Here is a 20040-nt window from a genome sequence, read left to right on the forward strand (position 1 = left end):
AGTGTCACACAGACATGCTGGCTTCTAAAATTTCCTAATAATTAAAAGGACAGTGTTTAAGCCCCAAAATTAAGTTCCGTTAGCAGAAATAAATAAACAAAACCTAATATTAACAGAATTATTAGGATTTTTTTAAAAAAAGCAAGAACCCGAACACTGCATCATTTGCTAGGGCATAAGATACGCAAAGTGAAACTGAAAGGAGACTAACCGGGGCTGTGGAGACTAACACAGCCCACTGTGCAATGTTTTGTTAGGACTCGCTAGTGGAGTTGATCGCCCTTTTACTCAGTGCAACACAAAACCTGGCTGCAGCACCAGGGCAGACTGTGGTCTGACCCCACTCCTGCCACTGCAAATTAAGTTCCAAGGGGAACTGTGAACAACCACAAAGTCCCGCTTGCCAAAGCGGGGTATTTGGTGCGCTTCACTTTCCCCTCCGGGGAGGGAGCGATGGTTTACGTCAGGCCGAAACAAAGGGTGGGGCAGGAGGAAGCGAAAAGCAATATTAGCTGTTTACTGTAGTGAGGAGCTGAGGCGCCAAGCTATTACATTGCAGCTGCTTCTGCAAAGGTGGAAGAAGCAGCCCTGACTTCATTATCTTGCAGTCGGCTGATCGCTGCTGCAGTTGGAAGCATAGCAGAAACGAGCCAGTAAGTACCATGCAGTGGGTGCTGTGTGGAGAAGGGGTTTATTAACTACAGCACTCATTTTAGGGTGAGCCTAGGAGAACCTGCATATGGTTATTTCGTTGTTGTTCTTTCCCCCTCCTTTATTGATTCTTTTGCAAATATTTTCTGTGTGTTCTACGGTGCTGTTCCTTCTTGTGAGGAGGAGGAAATGGGGATGAGATAACGTTAACTGAGTGCTGGTTTTGGTTAAATGCTGCAAAATATCAAACTTCCAGGAGAGACTATTGTATGAAGTCAGGGGAATTTCATGCAGCCTGTTAACCACTGTATTTAGAGGGCTTTACGTAACAGTGGTGGTGCTGCGGCGGAGGGCGTTTTGCTTTCGTTCTCGTTTTTTGTGGAGATATGAGAGGAAGATTTCTGGGGCTTTCCCAGTGTAACTATGCTGATATGAATGGACTGATTCTCCACTTCCTTGTACATTCTCTAGTTGTCTACATCTGTGCAGGATGAGTGCGAAATGCTACCAAATGAGAATTCTTAACTCTCCCCCTGATGCAGGATGCAAGGTGGTGGTAAGGAAAGGCCAGTGGAGTTGTTCAGGAGAGCAGAATCACACCCTCTCAGAATATAAATAAGCAATATTCCTTTGCTGTGTACCTATAAGGAGCGGAGAGGCAAAGCATCTCTGTAGAATCTGTTTACTTATGCTGCTAAATCCATATGTCTTCCTCTTCTGCCTCCCCCTAGAGCTCCCAGTCAAACTGTGTGAAATGAGATACACTCTGGGCAGTTCTCCCCCTGCCCATATTCACAGGATGTGCTGTCTGGCAGTCTCAGCAATCTAGTCTAATGCTTCAGCAAAATGGAACTGTGATCATGGATATTTTCAAACAAAAGTGAAAGAAAACATTGAGCTTCTTTTAACCACTACATGTGGAGGAAGTTTTAGTTAACTTTATGCCCCCAAGCTTGAAAATTCTGGACTATATAGTTAATGATGACAGGCTTCAGAGGGGTAATTGTGTTAGTCTGTGTCAGTAAAAACAACGAGGAATCCTTGTGACACCTTACAGACTAACAAACAAATTTATTTGGGCATAAGCTTTTGTGGACTCTAACCCACAAAAGCTTATACCCAAATAAATTTGTTAGTCTCTAAGGTACCACAAGGACTCCTTGTTGTTTTTATAGTTAATAATATTAACTGTGATGCTGGCTGAGGAAATATGCAGGTTGTGTCTCTATGTCCTATCCGCTTAGTTAGCTTCAGGAATAAAAGACCTTTTAGAATGTGGTCCAGTTCTGGTCAGAAGCTGACCGTGCAATTTTGTTCACAAGATGATCCTGCAAGCTCTTTCTCATGCAAGTAGTCTCGTTTACTAGACTAAGGCTTTGTAGAATTATGCCCTTTGGTGTCTGATATTCCAAATTGCAAGCAAAACAACATTGTTGGGATTCCCTTCAAAACCTTTTCCACTCAACTGATCCAGAACACTTCAGTTCTGCGAGAACACTTCTATCCCATTCTCTGGAACCCAAAAACTCAGTTCAAAGCTGGGCTTGTCACTGAGGTTTCTTTACTGGCATTTTAGAAAGCTGCACCTGAGGCGATCAGGTCAGGTGTAGTGGGGTAGGTTAGGGTGCACAACTCCAAAGTACATAGTTTTAAATCAGATTATACACCTATTCTAAAAGAGACTAACACATGCAGATTACATTTTACATTGTATCACAGGCATTATGATTGGCTTACCAATTTTGTGAACCAGGCCCTGTATAGATCATCATGAGCTATCCATGTGCTACAAACTGTGCTGGTAAGCAAAGCGGCAGAGGCAACCTTATCACGCATCTTCCATTTCTTTATCTACTAGCTACATGTTATTCACAAGGCCCCTTGTCAATTCATGCTTTGTCCATTGTCCATTTGTCCTGTGTTCTTACTTCTAATTTTCATTGTCCATACAAGGCTTACAAACCTGCAGACCTGTGATGCTGCATACATAATTAAAACACCTCACAGAACAGGGCTGTCTTTTCTTTAAACTTTGAAAAGTTGTATTTATTTTTTCATAATATGACTTAATACAGAAAAAGATAAAACAGTTCTGATTACAACAAAGTACATATTTGTGTGTATCAAAGGTCTGTTAATGTAAACATATAATGAATAATTTCTTTTTTTTTTTTCTAGACAAAATTAAATGTGTTCACATGAACCTTAGATATTGGGCTCAATTTTCATGTAGGTCACATAATTCCGCTCCAGCAGTTCAAAGCTCTTTTATACTTCCAGTCAGTGTAAAGTGGCCTTAGTGTAAATGAGAATAAGGCCCATAGTGGCTGGTTTGTTGAAGCTTTAATCTGTACCTTGTAAACTTTTAAAAATAATTCCAGCTATGTATAGGGTGACCGTATTTCCCTATGCTGAATATGGAACACCTTGTAAAATTGCTTGTATTCCACAGCAATCAATCAGAACTATGCAGAACCCCCCCCCCCAACATGCTATAAAAACTCCAGAGTCCAGCAGGGAAAGGGGGGGCTCAGGGGTCTGGGGGAGGGGGTGGCCTCGGGCATAGGCGTAGTATGACTTCTATTTTGGGGGTCAGGGGCCAGCAGGGCTCAAGCCAGGACACGGCTGGGGCTGCGCTGACTGACCACTGACTGAGCAGCAGGGGGATCAGGAAATATGGGACCATTTGCCCATTTTTTTAAAAGAAGGCGGGACACCTGCAATAAGACTTAAATACAGGACTGTCCCGTTAAAAATGGGATGGATGGTCACCCGAACTATGTACAAAAATTAGGTCAAATCCTTCCCTTGTGTGATTGAATTGAAGGCAGTCTAGATACACTAGGGATGAATTTAGGGGGTGGAGGTGATGCCCTCTCCTTGGGCACCACCATGTGGAGCTGGCCCGAGACCCGCCAGGCCCTGCCCCCTCCTCCAAAATATCAGTCAAACTTTGCCTATGCCCGAGCTTCCCCGCCTCCTGGTGGCTGAAGCCTGGAGCCTCTCCCATTGCATCCTGGAGTTTTTATAGCATGTCGGAGGGAGCCTCGGCAAGAAAAAGATTGAGAACTCCTTCTCTACAACATTTGCAAATGGTAGCTGTGATCCTAAATAAAGAAGTGACTAGCCTAAGGATGAGGAAAGAAGAATTAGAAGAAGAAGAATTAGTGAACAATCTGAGGGCAGAAATGTAGGCATTAAAAGACAAGGACAAGGAATTGGCTAGTCTAAGAGTGGAGGCTAATATGTGGAAAGCATAGCATATGTTAGCGCTAGAGTCATACCTCACAGAAGGAATCAGAGGAGAAAGAAAAGAAAGTAGCTAATGCAAAGGCCGAAACAGCTAACTTAAAAGCAGACACTAATATGCTGAAAGTAGAGGCTGACACTCTAAGAGCAACTATCTTAACACAAGGAGCTCAGATTGTAGCTGTGCAGAAAGAAGCGAATGATGCACTGCTAGAATAGGGCAAGTTAAGGCAGGAAGTGACAGCATGGAAACAAAAAGCATCAGATGGGCAAGCTGCAGTAAGAGCTGTGCCCACCGATACGAAAGAGAAGAATGGTTGGTCCGTGCCAGAAATGTGCTCTGAAAAGTGCGTTGCAAGCGAGAAAAGAGGTGTAAAGCGAGTAAAGGGGCAAAGGAAGAAACTTTGATGGTGATTTCCCTAAATTGTGCAACGAAGAGGAAGGGACCAACCCTTGGGACAAGGACTCCTCTGATTTGTACTATGAGAGGGACAACCCCTCTTTCTCAGAGACTTTACACCCCAGAACCAATTAGGGCAGTGGGCAAGTTCAAGGGTCCCCTGAATAAGGAGTACAGTTTAAGAATGCAGAAGTTAGAGGCACAGGTGCCGACTTTCCAAAGTGCCGGGGGTGCTTGAGCCCCCGGTCTGCCCCAAGGCCCCACCCCCGCCTCTTCCCACTCAGCTCCACCCTTGCCCTGCCTCTTCCCAGCCCCTCTCTACCCCGCCCCACCTCTTCCTGCCCAGTTCCACCCCCTCCCGTGAGCGTGCCACATCCTTCCTCCTCCCCCCTCCCTCCCAGCCTCCTGCATGCCACGAAACAGCTGATCGCAGTGGGCGGGAGGCGCAGGGAGGGAGGGAGAAGTGCTGATCTGTGGGGCCCACCGACGGGCCGCAGGTGCTAGGGGCGTGGGGGGAAGCTGATGGGGGGCTGCCGGTGGGTGCTCAGCACTCACCATTTTTTCTCTGTGGGTGCTCCAGCCCCAGAGCACCCATGGAGTTGGCGCCTATGGTTAGAGGAATCAAAAATGTTGGAAGAGTCCTTAAATCAGATTCAGCAGCAACTGGAGTTTTGCCTTAGGGAGAAGACTCAGTGCAAGACTGAGAATTCCACACTGCAAGTAAAAGCGGTAAAGGAAGCACTAGAGATTGAAAAGCTGCAGCACACTTGTGACAAGCAGCAGCAGATAATTATGATGTTAAGGGAGCAAAATTGCTGCTTGGGGAAAGTATTCTGCCGCACAGGGAGCAGTAGCTGCAGCTCTGGATTCCCAGAGTCCGCAGACTGTGACTGACCACACACTTTGCTGGTATAGTGCGAGAAACTGCTGTCTGTAGGAATTTGCTCCATTAGATAGCAGTTTTTTATAATCCCTTTCATATGAGTAACTGCTACAGGTAGCAAGCACCAGGCAGTGCGGGGGGAGGAGACAGCGGGGCTAAGGCAGGCTCCATGCCCAGCTCCGCACAGCTCCCAGGAAACGGCAGCACATCTGACTCCTAGGCGGAGGGGCGGCCTGGGGTAGGGGAGCTATGCATGCTGCCGCCTCCTGCCAGCGCCACCCCGAGCGCTGGCTCCGCAGCTCCCATTGGCTGGGAATCTGCGGTGGGAGTGAATCCTGGACACATCCAGCTTCCTTCATCCCCAGGAAATGCTGGGGAAGAACTGGTAAGGCTGCTATTTAAGGGGCCATCTGAGGTCAGCATGTCATGGAGCCCCTGCGAACTGCACCAGCCAGAGCTGCCCAGAGCCCGCCCCCTAAGCCCCAATGCCCTGCCCCAGTTTGGAACCCCCCTCCCGCTCCATCCCGGAGCACGCATCTCACACCCCCGTCCTGCACCCCAACCCCTTGTCCAGCCCTGAGCCCTTTCTGCACTCTGAATCTCGGTCCCACCCACCCCCAGTCCAGTGCCCCCTCCTGCACCCCAAACCCATCATCCCTGACCTCACCCTGGAGCCTGTACCCCTGAGCCCATACCCCAGAGCTCATACCCCCTCCCACAACCCAACCCTCTGCCCCTGCCCGGAGCCCCCTCTCACACGTCGAACCCCTCGGCCCCACCCCCTAGCCTGGAGCCCCCTCCTGCACCCCAAACCCCTCATCCTCAGCCCCACCCCAGAGCCTGCACCCTAACCCAGGACCCCATACCCCCTCTCTGCCCCCTAGCTCCCTCCCCTACCCCCAGCCCCAAGCATGGGGCATGGGGTCACTTGCAGGTTTAAACTAATGTAAATGGTGAATTCTCTGTAACTTGCAGTTTTTAAATCATGATTTGAGGACTTCAGTAACTCAGCCAGAGGTTCTGGCTCTATGACAGGAGTGAGTGGGTGAGGTTCTGGGGCCTGCAATATGCAGGAGGTCAGACTAGATGATCATAATGGTCCCTTCTGACTTTAGTAAAAGTATCTGAGTAAGAATATACATTACAATTTTAAACCTAACCAGTGACCCTTAAGTGGCTTGCCACAAGATGTCAGAACATATTAGTGTTAGAGCTGAGTGGGTCTAATATTTATTTAATTTTCTTTCTTGATATAAGAATTAGATACAGTGCTCCTGTCAGATATTGCTAAGTTATTATCTGGAAAAATGTTAGCGTTTTCAGTTGCCTAAGTAGCCCCTGGAGTCACGGTTAAAATTGTGCCCCCTGTCCAATCTGAAATGACACCCCTGTGGGCAGGTCTAGAATTTGCCTGTCTCGCTACGCACACCGCACTGGCCTATCTGGAGCCAGCCTCCCAAATATAGAAGTCAGACTATACCTAGCTGACTCTGCAAAGGTGGAAGAAGCAGGCCTGACTTCACTGAATTCACTGCTGTTGAGCACATGACAGGAAAACACTGAAGCTGCGGGGAGAAACTGTAGAACAACCGAAACAGACTAGCCGGTAAGTAGCATGCAAAGGGTGGTGCCTGGAGAAGGGCTTAATTAACTACAGCACTCACTTTACTGAATGTAAAGGGTGGACCTAGGAGAACCTGCATATTGGTATTTTGTTGTTGTTTTCCCCTCCTGTACTGATTCTTTTGCAAATATTTTCTGTCTGTTGTACTGTTCCTTCTTGTGGGAGGAGGAAGTGGGGATTAGACGGTGTTAACTACCTGCTGGTTTTAGTTAAATACTGAGAAAACATCATACTTCCAGAATAGCGTTGCCAACTTTCTAATTGCAGAAAGCCAAATACCCCTGCTCTGCCCCTTCTCCGATGCCCTGTCCCCACTCCCTCTGTCCCTCCTGTGCTTTCCCCCCACCCTAGCTCACTTGCTCATTTTCAGGGGGCTGAGGCAGGGGCTTAGGGTGCGGAAAAGGGTGAGGGCTCCGGCTGGTGGTGCGAGCTCTGGGGTGGAACTGAGGATGAGGGGTTTGGCGTGCAGGAGGGGGCTCCAGCCTGGGGAGTGGGGCTGAGGATTTTGGAGTGTGGGAGGGGGCTCCGGGCTGGGGCAGGGGGTTGGGGTGTGGGAGGGCTGAGGGCTCCGGCTGGGGGTGTGGGCTGTGTGGTGGGGCCAGGGATAAGGGGTTTGGAGTGCAGGAGGGGGTTCACGGCTGGGGCAGGAGGTTGGGGTGTGTGGGGGGTGCGGAGTCTGAGCAGCACTGACCTTGGGCAGCCCCGGCATTTCCCGGGATGGAGGAAGTCCATGCGACTCCCAGGAAGCAGCTGGCATGTTCCTCTGGCTTCTGTGCGGGGGGAGCTGCAGAGCTGGCACTTGGGACGGTGTTTGTGGGCAGGGGCAGCACACAGAGTCCCCCTGGCCGCCCCTTCACCTAGGAGCCAGAGGGACATGCCATTGCTTCCCAGGAGCTGTGTAGAGCTGCATGGAGCCTGCCTGCCCCACTGTGGCCAACAGGACTTTTAGCAGCCTGGTCAGCTGTGCTGACTGGAGGTGCCGGGATCCCTTTTCGACCAGGCGTTCCGGCTGAAAACTGGACGCCTGGCAACCCTATTTCCAGGAGAGAGGCTGTTTCTTGAAATCAGGGGAATTTCACACAGCCTGTGAATCACTGTATTTAGAGAGCTGTAGGTAACTGTGCTGGGCAGGGGGAGGGCAGGGAAGGGGCATTTTGCTTTCTTTGTCTTTTATATGGAGAGTTGAGATATGAAGGTTTTCAGGGCTTTCTCGTCACACCAATGTAACTATGATGATGTTAATGGCCTGATTCTCCACTTTCTTGTATGTTGCATAGTTGTGTACATCTGTGCAGTGTGAATGTAAAATGCTATCAAATTAGAATTCTTAACTCTTCTTAACTGGTCCAAGATGCAAGGCAGTGGGAAGGAAGGGCCAGTGGAGTTACTGTGGTTTAAAGTAGAGCAGAATCAGGCCCTCTGAGAATATAAATAAGCAATATTCCTTTGCTCTCTAGCTATTAGGCTGCCATCCTCTTTTTCTGTTATTTATTCTATTGAGGAGTAGAGAAGGAAAGCATCTCTGTAGAAGCTTTTTACTTGTTTTGCTAACAATCCATATTGCTTCCTCTTCTATCTCCTACCAGAGGTCCCAGTCAGACCATGTTAAATTAGTTCTTCCCCTGGTCATATTGACGGGATGTGCTATGTGCAGCAGTCACAGCGATCTAGTCTAATTCATCAGCAAAATAGACCTGGGGCATGGATGTTTTAAAACAAAGAAACAAAACGTTCATCTTCTTTGAAACACCTCATGTGGAGAAAGTTTTAATTAACTTTGTGCCCCCAAGCTTGAAAATTCTGGGCTATACAATTAATAATAACTGTGATGCTGACGAAGCAATAGAGAGGTTACTTCTGTATGTCCTACCCTCTTAGTTAGCTTCAGGAAAAATAAAACTTTTAGAAAGTGGTCTAATTTTGTTCAGAAGTTGACCATGCAATTGTATTCACAAGATGATCCTGCAAGCCCTTTCTCATGCAAGTAGTCCTGTTTACTAGAATAAGATTTTGTAGTATTATGCCCTATTTATTTTTTTTTGGTGTCTGATGTTCCAATTTGCTAGCAAAACAACATTGTTGAGATTCCATCTGAGATCTTTTCCATTCGGCTTATCCAAAATGCTTTGTCCAGTTCTGGGAAAACACTTCACCCAGTTCTCTGGAATCCAAAAACTCAGTTCAAATCTAGGTGTGTCACTGAGGTTTCTTTACTGGTATTTCATAAAGCTGCATCTCCAGTGATCAGGTCAGGTATAGTGGGGTAGGTTAGGGAGCATCACAGCTCCAAAGTCCATAGTTATAAATCAGATTATATACAGGTTCTAAACCAGACTAACACGTGTATTACATTCTACACTGTGTCACAGGCTTTATGATTGGCTTGCTAATTGTATGAACCAGGCCCTGTATAGATCATGAGTATGGATATGATTTTGTCACAGTAGAATTAAGCCGAATTCACAGTCATGGTAAAAATGTACAAAATCAGGTATGGTCACGGTGGGACTGAAGTTGAAGCCTGAGCCATACCGCAAAGGATTGACAGACGAAGCCTGAACCCCGCCACATTGAGGGCGGAGAGGGGGACATGCACAGACAGAGCCCTGCCAAAGTCACGGAGATCTGTTAAAGTCATGGAATCCATGACCTCCATGACCAAATTGTATCCTTCATCATGAACTATCCATACACTACAAACTGTGCTAGTAAGCAAAGCTGCACCTGCAAGCTTATCATACTTTACTAGTTTTCTGACTATTTCTTCATCTACTTCCTGTTTATTATTTACAGGGCACTTGTGAATTCATGCTTTGTCCATTGTCCATTTGTCCTGTTTCCTTATTTCTGGTTTTATTTTGTGCATGCAAGGCATACAAATGTGCTTACCTGTGATGCTACATACATAGTTAAAACACCTCACAGAAGAGAGAACTGTAAGAAGCAGGGTTACCTTTTTGTACTCTTTGAAAAGTTTTAATTATTTTTCATAATATGAATTAATACAGAAAAAGATTAAAAAGTTCTAATTATAACAGACAAAAACTATGCACTTGCATGTATCAAAAGTTCTGTTAATGTAAACATATAATAAAGAAAAATATTTACACTATTACTGATATTATTTTGTCTTAAAAAAAAAAGTGTGTGTACATGTACTATAGAGATAGGGCTCAGTTCTCATTTACATTTAGCCCACATTATTCTGCTTCAACAGTTCCAGGCTCCTTCATACTTCCACGCAGTGTAAAGTGGCCTTAGTGTAACTGAGAATGAGGCCCATAGTGGCTGGTTTGTTGCAGCTTTAATCTGTACCCTGTAAACTGGGCGTGTACGTTTGTTCCTAAAGACTCATAGATTCCTAAAACCTCATGTCTATGTTGCCTTGTAAAATCAGTGGCAGAGAGGCTCAGAGCCCAAAGCTTATGCTATGGCACTAACCCAGTGGTGGGCAACCTGCAGCCCACGGGCCGCTCGCGGCCCATCAGGGTAATCCACTGGTGGGCCGCGAGACAGTGTTTACATTGACTGTTGACTACATTGACTGCAGGCACAGCCATCTGCAGCTCCCAGTGGCCATGGTTCGCCATTCCTGGCCAATGGTTACTGCAGGAAGCTCTCAAACTCACCCCTTCCATGGATTTCAGAACCCAAGATCCAACTGGAGCCCAAACATCTACACAGCTGTTTTTAGCGCCGTAGCAGGAGCCTGAGTCTGTAGCACAATAGCGCAAACCTGACTCTGTACATCAGGGCTCAGAGACTCACTGCTGTGGATTTTAAGATACAGTGTAGACCTATCCAGAGGGCTCTACAGGTGAAAAATGAAGGTTCAGTGGTGCTTAAACATGCTGCTAAAGAATTGTAAGCCTCAGCTGTGGTTGTGTTTTTCTCCCTTTAACACTAGCCTCCTTTGTTTATGTTTATGTAGGAGTTGTTTCTGTTCACACCTGGAGTGTTAACTTTGTTAGAAGTAAAAAACATTGGTCATAAAGCAGATTTCAACTGTTACGTGAGGAAGGTGTGGGGGGGAATGATTTTGGCATATAAGCTGTTTTACAAATGTGTTGTCAGTAGTGTTAGCAAAACACTTCAGCCAGACGGACTTCTTGTGGAATGATTTATAAAGGCAATGGAAATCTTGAAGAAGACAAAGAACAGTATGCAGTCTACATAAAAACCAGTAAGGAAAATGATAAGGAAAAGGTATTATATTTTTACATAACTAGGGAACAAAAGGTGAATGTTTTGTGACTGTAACATCCATTGGCATGAATAGTTCTGCAAGTAAGGAAACAGGGAGTCTCTCTCTATAGCTCATCTTCTCTTTTATGTACCTCGTTGAGACCCTGAAGGTTAATTATCAGCCTTGACCAAGGTTTTTTTATGTCAGTTCTAAACTGTTGGGAAATACTAGTGGAAACAGTAACAAATGCTAAACTGTAGTGAAACTAGCGAGCTTTCATAAATGGGGAGATCACATATAGACACACATACAACCATTCTCTGCAAGTATTGAGTTATTTATTTTATTTTATTTTATTTATTTGCAGATGGGTTTCTGCTCTGTGTAACAGCCCAGGCTCAGTAGTCTTATAGTAGACCAACGTGTGAGTAAGACACTTCAGACTCCTTCCAGATATTTTGAATAATAGAAGAAGAAATGAATCTTGCAAATGATGGTGCAACGTTCAGTGCCATTTATGACTGGAACTATGTTCTGTGGGAAGTTCGTTTGAAGTTACTAGCAGCTGGTTTTTTCAGTTACCTGGGAGTATTTCTTATAGCTCACTGGCTGTCCTCATGGATCAGTGCCACTTATTGCACTTTGTCAACAAAGCAGAAGATCTTCTGGAATATGAATATCACACGTGGCCTATTTGCAGTTCAGAGTTGTGGAGCTGGCTTGTGGGCCTTGCTTATAGATCCAGTTTTTCAAGTTGACCAAGTGTATTCACAGCAAAAATGGAGCTGGTTTCATTGCTTAATAGCCGCTGGCTACTTCTTGCTTGAAAATATCGTTTTTAATGTGTCTAACATTGTTTTCAGGGTATTTGATGTGTTCGAAGGAGTTCATCATTTATTTGCCTTTGGTGGGCTTCTTGGTCTGATAATTAACATAAAGTCTGGACACTATCTACCCCTGATGGGTCTGCTACTTGAGATGAACACTCCTTCATACTGCATATCCTCTATTCTTGCAAGGGTAAGAACTTGCTGTATTAATTATGGGTGAGAGAAGTTACCATCATAGTCCTCATAGTTCCTCCTCCTCAAAACAAATCAGCAAACAAAGAAATATTGGCCTCTAAAATGGCAGATTAGTTCTGGGGTCAAGAAAGAAATTTTTCTTCCAAACTTGAAGTGATGTGTCCATTGGAATCGTTAATTATAACACCCTAACAATAATTAAATATTTTCTGGAAAATCTTTTAACTTTTTTTTTTACCCATTTTGTAGCAAAGAAACAAAAAGAAAGAAATTTTAAGAAATTAGTTTACAGACTCACTAGTTGGGATCTAGTGCACAGGAGCAAAGATTAGGTGATTAAACTCTATTTTTAAAAGATTTTTTTTTTAAGATTGAAAATAGTAACATGAGAATGTGTGATCACCTCCAACAAGCTTAATGCAGACCATTACATATCTGCTGGAGATTAAAAATATGTCCATGTGTGCTCACACACAAACAAGTGTTTATGTACATTATGTATATTCTGTGGATGCAGAGAGGGAGAACAGCCTTGAGAAGAGCTGCCATGCTTGTAGGGAGAGAGGAAATCGGCCCTGCTTCCCAAACCATAATCTGTTCCAAAGAGTGTGTCTTAGAGCAGTGGTTTCCAAACTTGTTCCGCTGCTTGTGCAAGGAAAGCCCCTGGCGGGCCGGGCCAGGCCAGTTTGTTTACCTGCCGCGTCTGTAGGTTCGGCTGAACCTGCAGACGCGGCAGGTAAACAAACTGGTCTGGCCTGGGCCGCTAGTGGCTTTCCCTGCACAAGCGGCGGAACAAGTTTGGGAACCACTGTCTTAGAGGTTTAAACTTAAATCCTAAAATATCCTGACTCTTTAGAACTACAGCCACAAGTCCTGGCACGATCACCTCAACCCTTCTGCATGTGTAGATGCTAGAGCAATTTGAGAGTCATGGTCTACCTGAGTGGTGTTGGCCAAAACTTCCAAGATCCTGCTAGTCCTTGCACACTTTTGTGACATGTGTTTTGTTTTGATCATTTTCCTCCATCATCAGCTGGCTGCATCTGACTGATGCGGTATTATGCAAAGTGATTTAGAATTCTGCTAGACAAAAGGTGCCATATATATGTGCAATCTTTTAGCAGTCTAGAGAAAAATAATTGAGAGAATGTTTGTATGGCAGTTTACACTAAACAAAACAGGAAAACTAAATATGTGTGTCTCTTATTTCTAGAAAATTCTGACTGCCTTAACATGAAGGTGCAATCTCATTTCTTTCTCTTTGTTGTTGTCTCTTCCAGATTGGCTGCGCTAATACCCTTTTTTGGAAGGCAAACCAATGGATAAATATCCATATGCTTCACTGCCGCATGGTCCTTATTTATCACATGTGGTGGGTGTGTATTTCCCATTGGAATGATGTGGTGGAAAATCTGGGACTTCCATATTTTATTGTTTTTTTCATGGGTTTAAGTACACTTACGTTAATACTTAATCCATACTGGATATTCAAATCGACTCAGCGGCTCTTTAGTCCAGTTGACAGGAAATTTCCAAAAACCGCAGTGAAAAATGCATCCTATGAAAATTTAAATAGTGAAACATTCCAAAAGAAGAGGATATAGTTCTGCAACAGCTATTCGGGTTACAGTAAAATATGTCCAGGAAAAAATGGTGCAGGTTTACTAGCCAGTCCATGAAAATAGAATTGCTTACAAGAAGTCTATGAATGTATTGATCTGTTTGCAGTTTGCTATCAGTGTATTATACTCATTTGTCAAAAGTGTTTTAAAATTGTTGCTGTCCATCTTTAAAATACACACACACTCTTTGACTCAGTCAGGATTTATGCCAGTAATTTTAGTCTGGGAGCATAATGTAATAAAATCTCATTCTGGGGGGGAGGGGCAAATTAATGATAGAAATGTAAGGGAGGTGTCATTTGATTCATAAAAATCTACAGAATCATAATTTCAATGATGTTACTGTCTGTAGCATGGCAGGAGGGATTCACTGACTTTCCTCTCCCCTGCTCCCCATCTCCAGGTCCTCCCAGTTGGTGGAAATTTTATGATAGAACTTTGTCAGAAATGGGTCAAATTACCTATTATTCAAAGCCCTTTCTCCCATGAACACAATGGTACCAAACATGACAAACCCAAAAAAGTTAGGTAGATATATATTGGAGAAAATATTGAAATATCAACTTTTAAAATTGTTCTTTAACACAAGGAAGCATTGCTTGCATGAAAAAGACACTGACCTTTGGCAATCCTAACAAGTTTAGTCTTGACATGGAGGATTGAAAATATTTATTGGTCAACATTGTCATCAGTGTCATTACTGTCTAGGGCTAGTGATAGACACGTTATCACATTGATACTCATCCATTCCACTCTCACACATTTCTGTATAAGGCAGACAGCTGGCCAGACATCTGCAAGATGTTGAGCATCTTGTCTTTGTGCATGAGATTTTGATTAGCTGAAGGATTGATTTAGGAGTGCATGGTATTTCATGCATAACTGGTACAATCAGTGCATCCTCCAAGACCTATCTGTCCCCAATAAGAGAGGGTAAGTTTTAGATGCACGCAGTCATTCTGGAGCCATTCCATTGCTTGATAATTTGCCCTCTTGATAGCAGACATAAATGCATCTCTTGTCAATGGCAATTTTTCTCCATTTTTCTGCTTTTTTTTTAAACATCTACCATGAATCTCTGTAAGTGTCATAATGTTCATCTTCAAATGGTAAATTGAGCATATGTATGCCTCTAGTGCATTTACGTCCTCATCTGTGACTGTCTCAGCCATTGTGAGCACCTTCAGTGCAAGGACAGAGTCTTCGGAGGCTGAATGAAATGCCTTCCTGTAAAATCATCTGGTCTTTCTAGCCAGCCTCCTAGCAGTGTCACATTCCAAAAAGGGTCTGGAAACCTGGCAATGTGGCTGTTGAACAGGTCTATAAAGACCCAGGTCTAGTGACACAACACATTTTGATTCAATTTTGAAGATGTACTTGTTCATATATTCCAGCTCCATAAGGAATGTTTACTGAACTGAGTGATGAGTGGGGAATAGCATTGTTGGGATGGTGCCAAATTGGTGTGGCCATATGGAATGAACGGTGAGAGCATAACCTGCCATAACTTAAACATGGCTGAAGGGCTGCAGAGGATCCTGGGAGCAGGTTCCCTTTAAGCAGAAGCAAATTTGATAAAAAACTGGAAAAGTCTGCGTGTACAATCAATATTGAACCTATTGGTCAGCAAATATGGACCCATGCAAAAATAAATATCACATGTATAAAGTTCTAGCATGGAGCACAGGTCGACCTGATTATAGTGACCCTATCGCAAGGACTCACACAGAGAGCCAGAGTGAATGACTGATGAGTAAAAGTGGGGTGATCTTCGTTTGGTACCACCACCCCCAGCTCCTTCTAAAACACTAATTAGGTAAAAATTAGTCACCACACACCCACTGGGCATGCTTTTAAGGCATGTGACTCCTCTGAGGAAAAAGAGTATAAGAGTCAAACAAAGTAAATTACTGTGTTTGGGATTCCTTAATTGATGTTTGAAGAAGCACCGCTGCTCGACAGAGTAGTCAAAACTCTGTTCCGTGGGCTCGAGTAGGACTGTGAACCAGAGGGGCCTCAAGGCAACCAAGACCTTGCCTCGAGGGAATCCGAGACAGACCAGAGGGCTGAGAAAAACAGACCAGGAGAGAAGAAGCCGTCTATAAAATTGGCAACCACCTTCTCTGTTTGCCAAGCAGGAACTGTGTGGGACCAGCGCAGGGCCTTTTTATGTATGTTTGTGAAAGAGAGACTCATTAAGAGGAATGTATAGCTCTTAATGTATAGCTCTTAATGTCTCACATAGGAGTTATGTGTTTAATATAACCCTTTACCACTTCTGTAATTCGTTCTCAATAAACTGCTGTGTATTGAAGATAATTACTGTGGACCTTTTTCACTGGTATGACCGTAATCTGCTCCACCGGGAGCCAGTTAAGATCCATTTCAGGGGTAGTAGAGCCCCCTGTTGTCAACATAGTGTGACGTTCCCCTGGTGAAATCTGGACTGGTGATCTGCTCGGTCACTCCAATTCTCAACTCTGGGAGCCAGCCTTACCCTGCTCTGCTGTGAGAATCCCCACTCCCAGGCTGTTCACACATAGCCTCTAGCCTGGAAGCTGCTCCCAGCTACGTGAGTTAGCACTTTTGGTGAGCCACTACTTGGATTGTGCAACTGAATGACACTAGCCAATATCTCCGGTCCCAGGCACAACCCTAGGAACCTTCAGTTATGCCCACTGGACACTGCAAGCTTATATGAGTTTGTCAATTTAACAAAGAAATTGATATGTACCAGGCTTGTTATCGCAAATACATTTATTAACTACAAAAGATAGATTTTAAGTGATTATAAATCAAAGCATAACAAGTCAGATTTAGTCAAATGAAATAAAAGCAAAACACATTCTAAGCTGATTTTAACATTTTCAGTGCCCTTACAAACATAGATGCTTCTCACCATAGGCTGTCTGGTTGCCCTTCAGCCAGGCTCTCCCCTTTGATCAGCACTTCAGTTGCTTGGTGGTAGTGTCTGAAGATGGAGGTGGAAGAGAGAGGAAGAGCATGGCAATTGTCTCTCCCTTTTATCATGTCCTTTCTTCCCTCTTGGCTTTGCCCCCCCCCCCTTCAGAGTCAGGTGAGCATTACCTCATTGTAGTCCCAAACTGTTATTGCATGTAGTCAGGGGAATTTCACACTGCAAACCACTATATTTAGAGGTCTGTCTGTAACTGTGCTGGTGCTGGGTGAAAGGGAGGTGTTTTGCTTTCTTTTTTTGTGGGGAGTTGAGCAAGGAAGGTTTCTGGGTGTTTCTCTTCACCCCAGTGCAGGGTGCTAGAACAGAGTGTGCTGTGATCCACTGAACCAAACTATAAACCATGTGTATAATGGAAATCACTTCAAACCAGGGGTGCTGCAGCACACCTTGCACCTATGCCCCAATGTAAATATGTTGACGTTAATGAGACTGATTCTCCACTTCCTTGTACTTTGCCAAGGTGTATAATAAGAACATAAGTGCAGAGTGAGTGTAAAATGCTACCAAATGAGCATCCTTAACTCTCAGTGGTCCAAGATGCAAGGCAGTGGGAAATAAGGCCCTGTGGATTTCCTCTGGTGTAACTGAGACTATAAATAAGCAACATTCTTTTGCTCTATAGCTAGGGGGATAATATCTTCATTTGTGTGATTTATTATAGGAGCAGGAAGGCAAAGCATCTCTGTAGGATTGTTTTATTTATGCTGCTAACAATCCCCATGGTTCCTCTTCTAACTCCCACTAGAGTTTCCAGTTAGGTTATGTGAAATTAGAAGATATTCTCTGGGCAGCTATTTTCCTGGCCATATTCACAGGATATGCTGTGTCCAGCGGTCATGGCAATCTAGTCTAATGCATCATCAAAATGGATCTGTGATTATGGATATTTTGAAATAAAAATGAAAGAAAATGTTCAGCTTCTTTTAACCACATCATGTGGAGGAAGTTTTTATTAATTTTATGCCCCCAAGCTTGAAAATTCTGGGCTATACAATTAATAATAATTGTGATGCTGGGAGAGACAATAAAGAGGTTGTTTCTCTCAGTCCTACCCTCTTAGTTAGCTTCAGGAATAACAGACCTTTTAGAATGTGGTCTAATTCTTTTCAGAAGTTGACGGTGCAATTCTCTTCACAAGATGATTCTGTAAGCACTTACTCATGCAAGTAGTCCCATTCACTAGACTATGGTTTTGTAGAATTATGCTCTGTTTTGGTGTCTGATATGACAAATAACAATCAAAATAGCATTGTTGGGATTTCCCCCGTCACCCCGCATGACCTTTTCCATTCCACTTATCCAGAACATTTGGTCCAGTTCTGGGAGAACACTTTATCCAATTCTGTGGAATCCAAAAACTCAGTTCAAGTTGGGATTCATCATTAAGGTTCCTTGATTGGCTTTTCAGAAATCTGCACCTGAGGTGATCAGGCTCAAGTGTAGGAGGTAGGTTAGGGTGCATCACAACTCCAAAGTACATAGCTATAAATCAGATTTTATACCTATCTATTCAAAAACAGACTAACACATGCATTACATTCTACATCAGTGGTTCTCAAACTGCGGGTCGCGACCCTGTTTTAATGGAGTCGCCAGGACTGGCATTAGACTTGCTGGAGCCAGGAGTGAAGCCCGAGCCCAACTGGGGCCAAAGCCTGAGCCCCAGCACCCAAGGCGAAACATGAGTGCTTCAGCCCTGGGTGGCGGGGCTCAGGTTACAGGCCCCCTGCCTGGGGCTGAAGACTTGGGCTTTGGCTTTGTGGCCCCCCACTCCCCAAGGCAGCAGGGCTTGGGCTTTGTCTCCCCCCACACACCCCGGGGTCATGTAGTAATTTTTGTTGTCAAAAGGGGGTCGTGACGCAATAAAGTTTGAGAACGCTTGTTCTACATTGTATCACACGTTTTATGTTTGGCTTACTAATTGTGTGAACCAGGCCCTGTTTAGATCATTAGTTATCCTTGTACTACAAACGGTGCTAGTAAGCAAAGCTGCAGCTGCAAGCTTATCACACTTTACTCTTCTATTTCTTTATGTACTAGCTACATATTATTTACAAATAGGGTTGCCAGGTGTCTGGTTTTGACCGGAACACCCCATCGAAAAGGGACCCTGGCGGCTTCAGTCATCACTGCTGACCAGGCGGTTAAAAGTCCAGTCGGCGGTGCAGCGGGGCTAAGGCAGGTTCTCTGCCTGCCATGCTCCACGTGGCTCCCAGATGCAGCGGCATGCCCCCCCTCTGGCTCCTACACATAGGGGCAGCCAGGGAGCTCCGTGCACTGCCCCCACCCCAAGCGCTGGCTTTGCAGCTCCCTTTGGCCAGGAACCGTGTCCAGTGGGAGCTGCGGGGGCGGTGCCTACGGACGGGGCAGTGCACAGAGCCGCCTGGCTGTTTCTGGGAGCTGCTTGAGGTAAGCGCTGCCCGGAGCCTGCACCTCTCCCCTGTCCCCCCGCAACCTCCTGCCCCAGCTCTGCTCCACCTCCAAACCCCTCGATCACAGCCCGGAGCCCCCTCCTACATCCCAAACCCCTCATCCCCAGCCCCACTCCAGAGCCCACACCCCCAGCTTCACATCCCCTGCACCCCAACCCCCTGCCCCAGCCTGGAGCCCCCTCACACACTCTGAAACCCTCATTTCTGGCCCCACCCTGGAACCCGCATCCCCAGCCCAGAGCCCGTACCCCCTCCCACACCCCAACCCCCTGCCCCAGCCTGGAGCCCCCTCACACACTCTGAAACCCTCATTTCTGGCCCCACCCTGGAACCCGCATCCCCAGCCCAGAGCCCGTACCCCCTCCCACACCCCAACCTTCTGCCTCAGCCTGGAGCCCCCTTCCATACTCTTAACCCCTCGGCTCCACCCCCCCCCCCATCCCCAGCCCCACTCCAGAGCCTGCACCACCCAGCCAGAGCCTTCACCCTCTCTCACATCCCAACCCACTGCCTCAGCCCGGAGCCCTCTCCTACACCTGTACAGACCAAAAGTACACACTTGTGTGTATCAAGGGTCCATTTATGTAAACATCTAATAAAGAAGAATATTTACAATAGTACTGATTTTCTTTTTTCGTAGACAAAATAATAAAGTGTGTGTACTATAGAGATAGGGATTGAGGCCATGTTATTCTTCTCCAGCAGTTCAAGGCTCCTTCATACTTAGAATCATAGAATCATAGAATATCAGGGTTGGAAGGGACCCCAGAAGGTCATCTAGTCCAACCCCCTGCTCAAAGCAGGACCAATTCCCAGTTAAATCATCCCAGCCAGGGCTTTGTCAAGCCTGACCTTAAAAACCTCTAAGGAAGGAGATTCTACCACCTCCCTAGGTAACACATTCCAGTGTTTCACCACCCTCTTAGTGAAAAAGTTTTTCCTAATATCCAATCTAAACCTCCCCCACTGCAACTTGAGACCATTACTCCTC

General features: G+C 45.3%; 1 protein-coding gene across 3 annotated transcripts; it reads left to right on the plus strand.

Moving 5' to 3' along the window:
• The first annotated feature begins 205 nt into the window (after nt 1–205).
• LOC140908636 (protein CLN8-like) lies at nt 206–15959 on the plus strand. 3 transcript variants are annotated; one of them, XM_073336188.1, is made up of 3 exons: nt 206–653; nt 11361–12013; nt 13299–15959. In XM_073336188.1, exons 2-3 carry the CDS (start codon nt 11471–11473, stop codon nt 13620–13622), a joined length of 867 nt encoding a protein of 288 aa, XP_073192289.1. In that variant the 5' UTR covers nt 206–653; nt 11361–11470; the 3' UTR covers nt 13623–15959. The 3 variants fall into 3 exon arrangements, with proteins under 3 accessions (XP_073192289.1, XP_073192291.1, XP_073192290.1); XM_073336190.1 differs by lacking the exon at nt 206–653 and adding an exon at nt 6016–6789; XM_073336189.1 differs by lacking the exon at nt 206–653 and having other exon boundaries at nt 7476–12013.
• Nucleotides 15960–20040: the final 4081 nt, after the last annotated feature.

This window comes from Lepidochelys kempii, chromosome 3, assembly GCF_965140265.1.
Source record: "Lepidochelys kempii isolate rLepKem1 chromosome 3, rLepKem1.hap2, whole genome shotgun sequence".
NCBI classification, from domain to species: Eukaryota; Metazoa; Chordata; order Testudines; family Cheloniidae; genus Lepidochelys; species Lepidochelys kempii.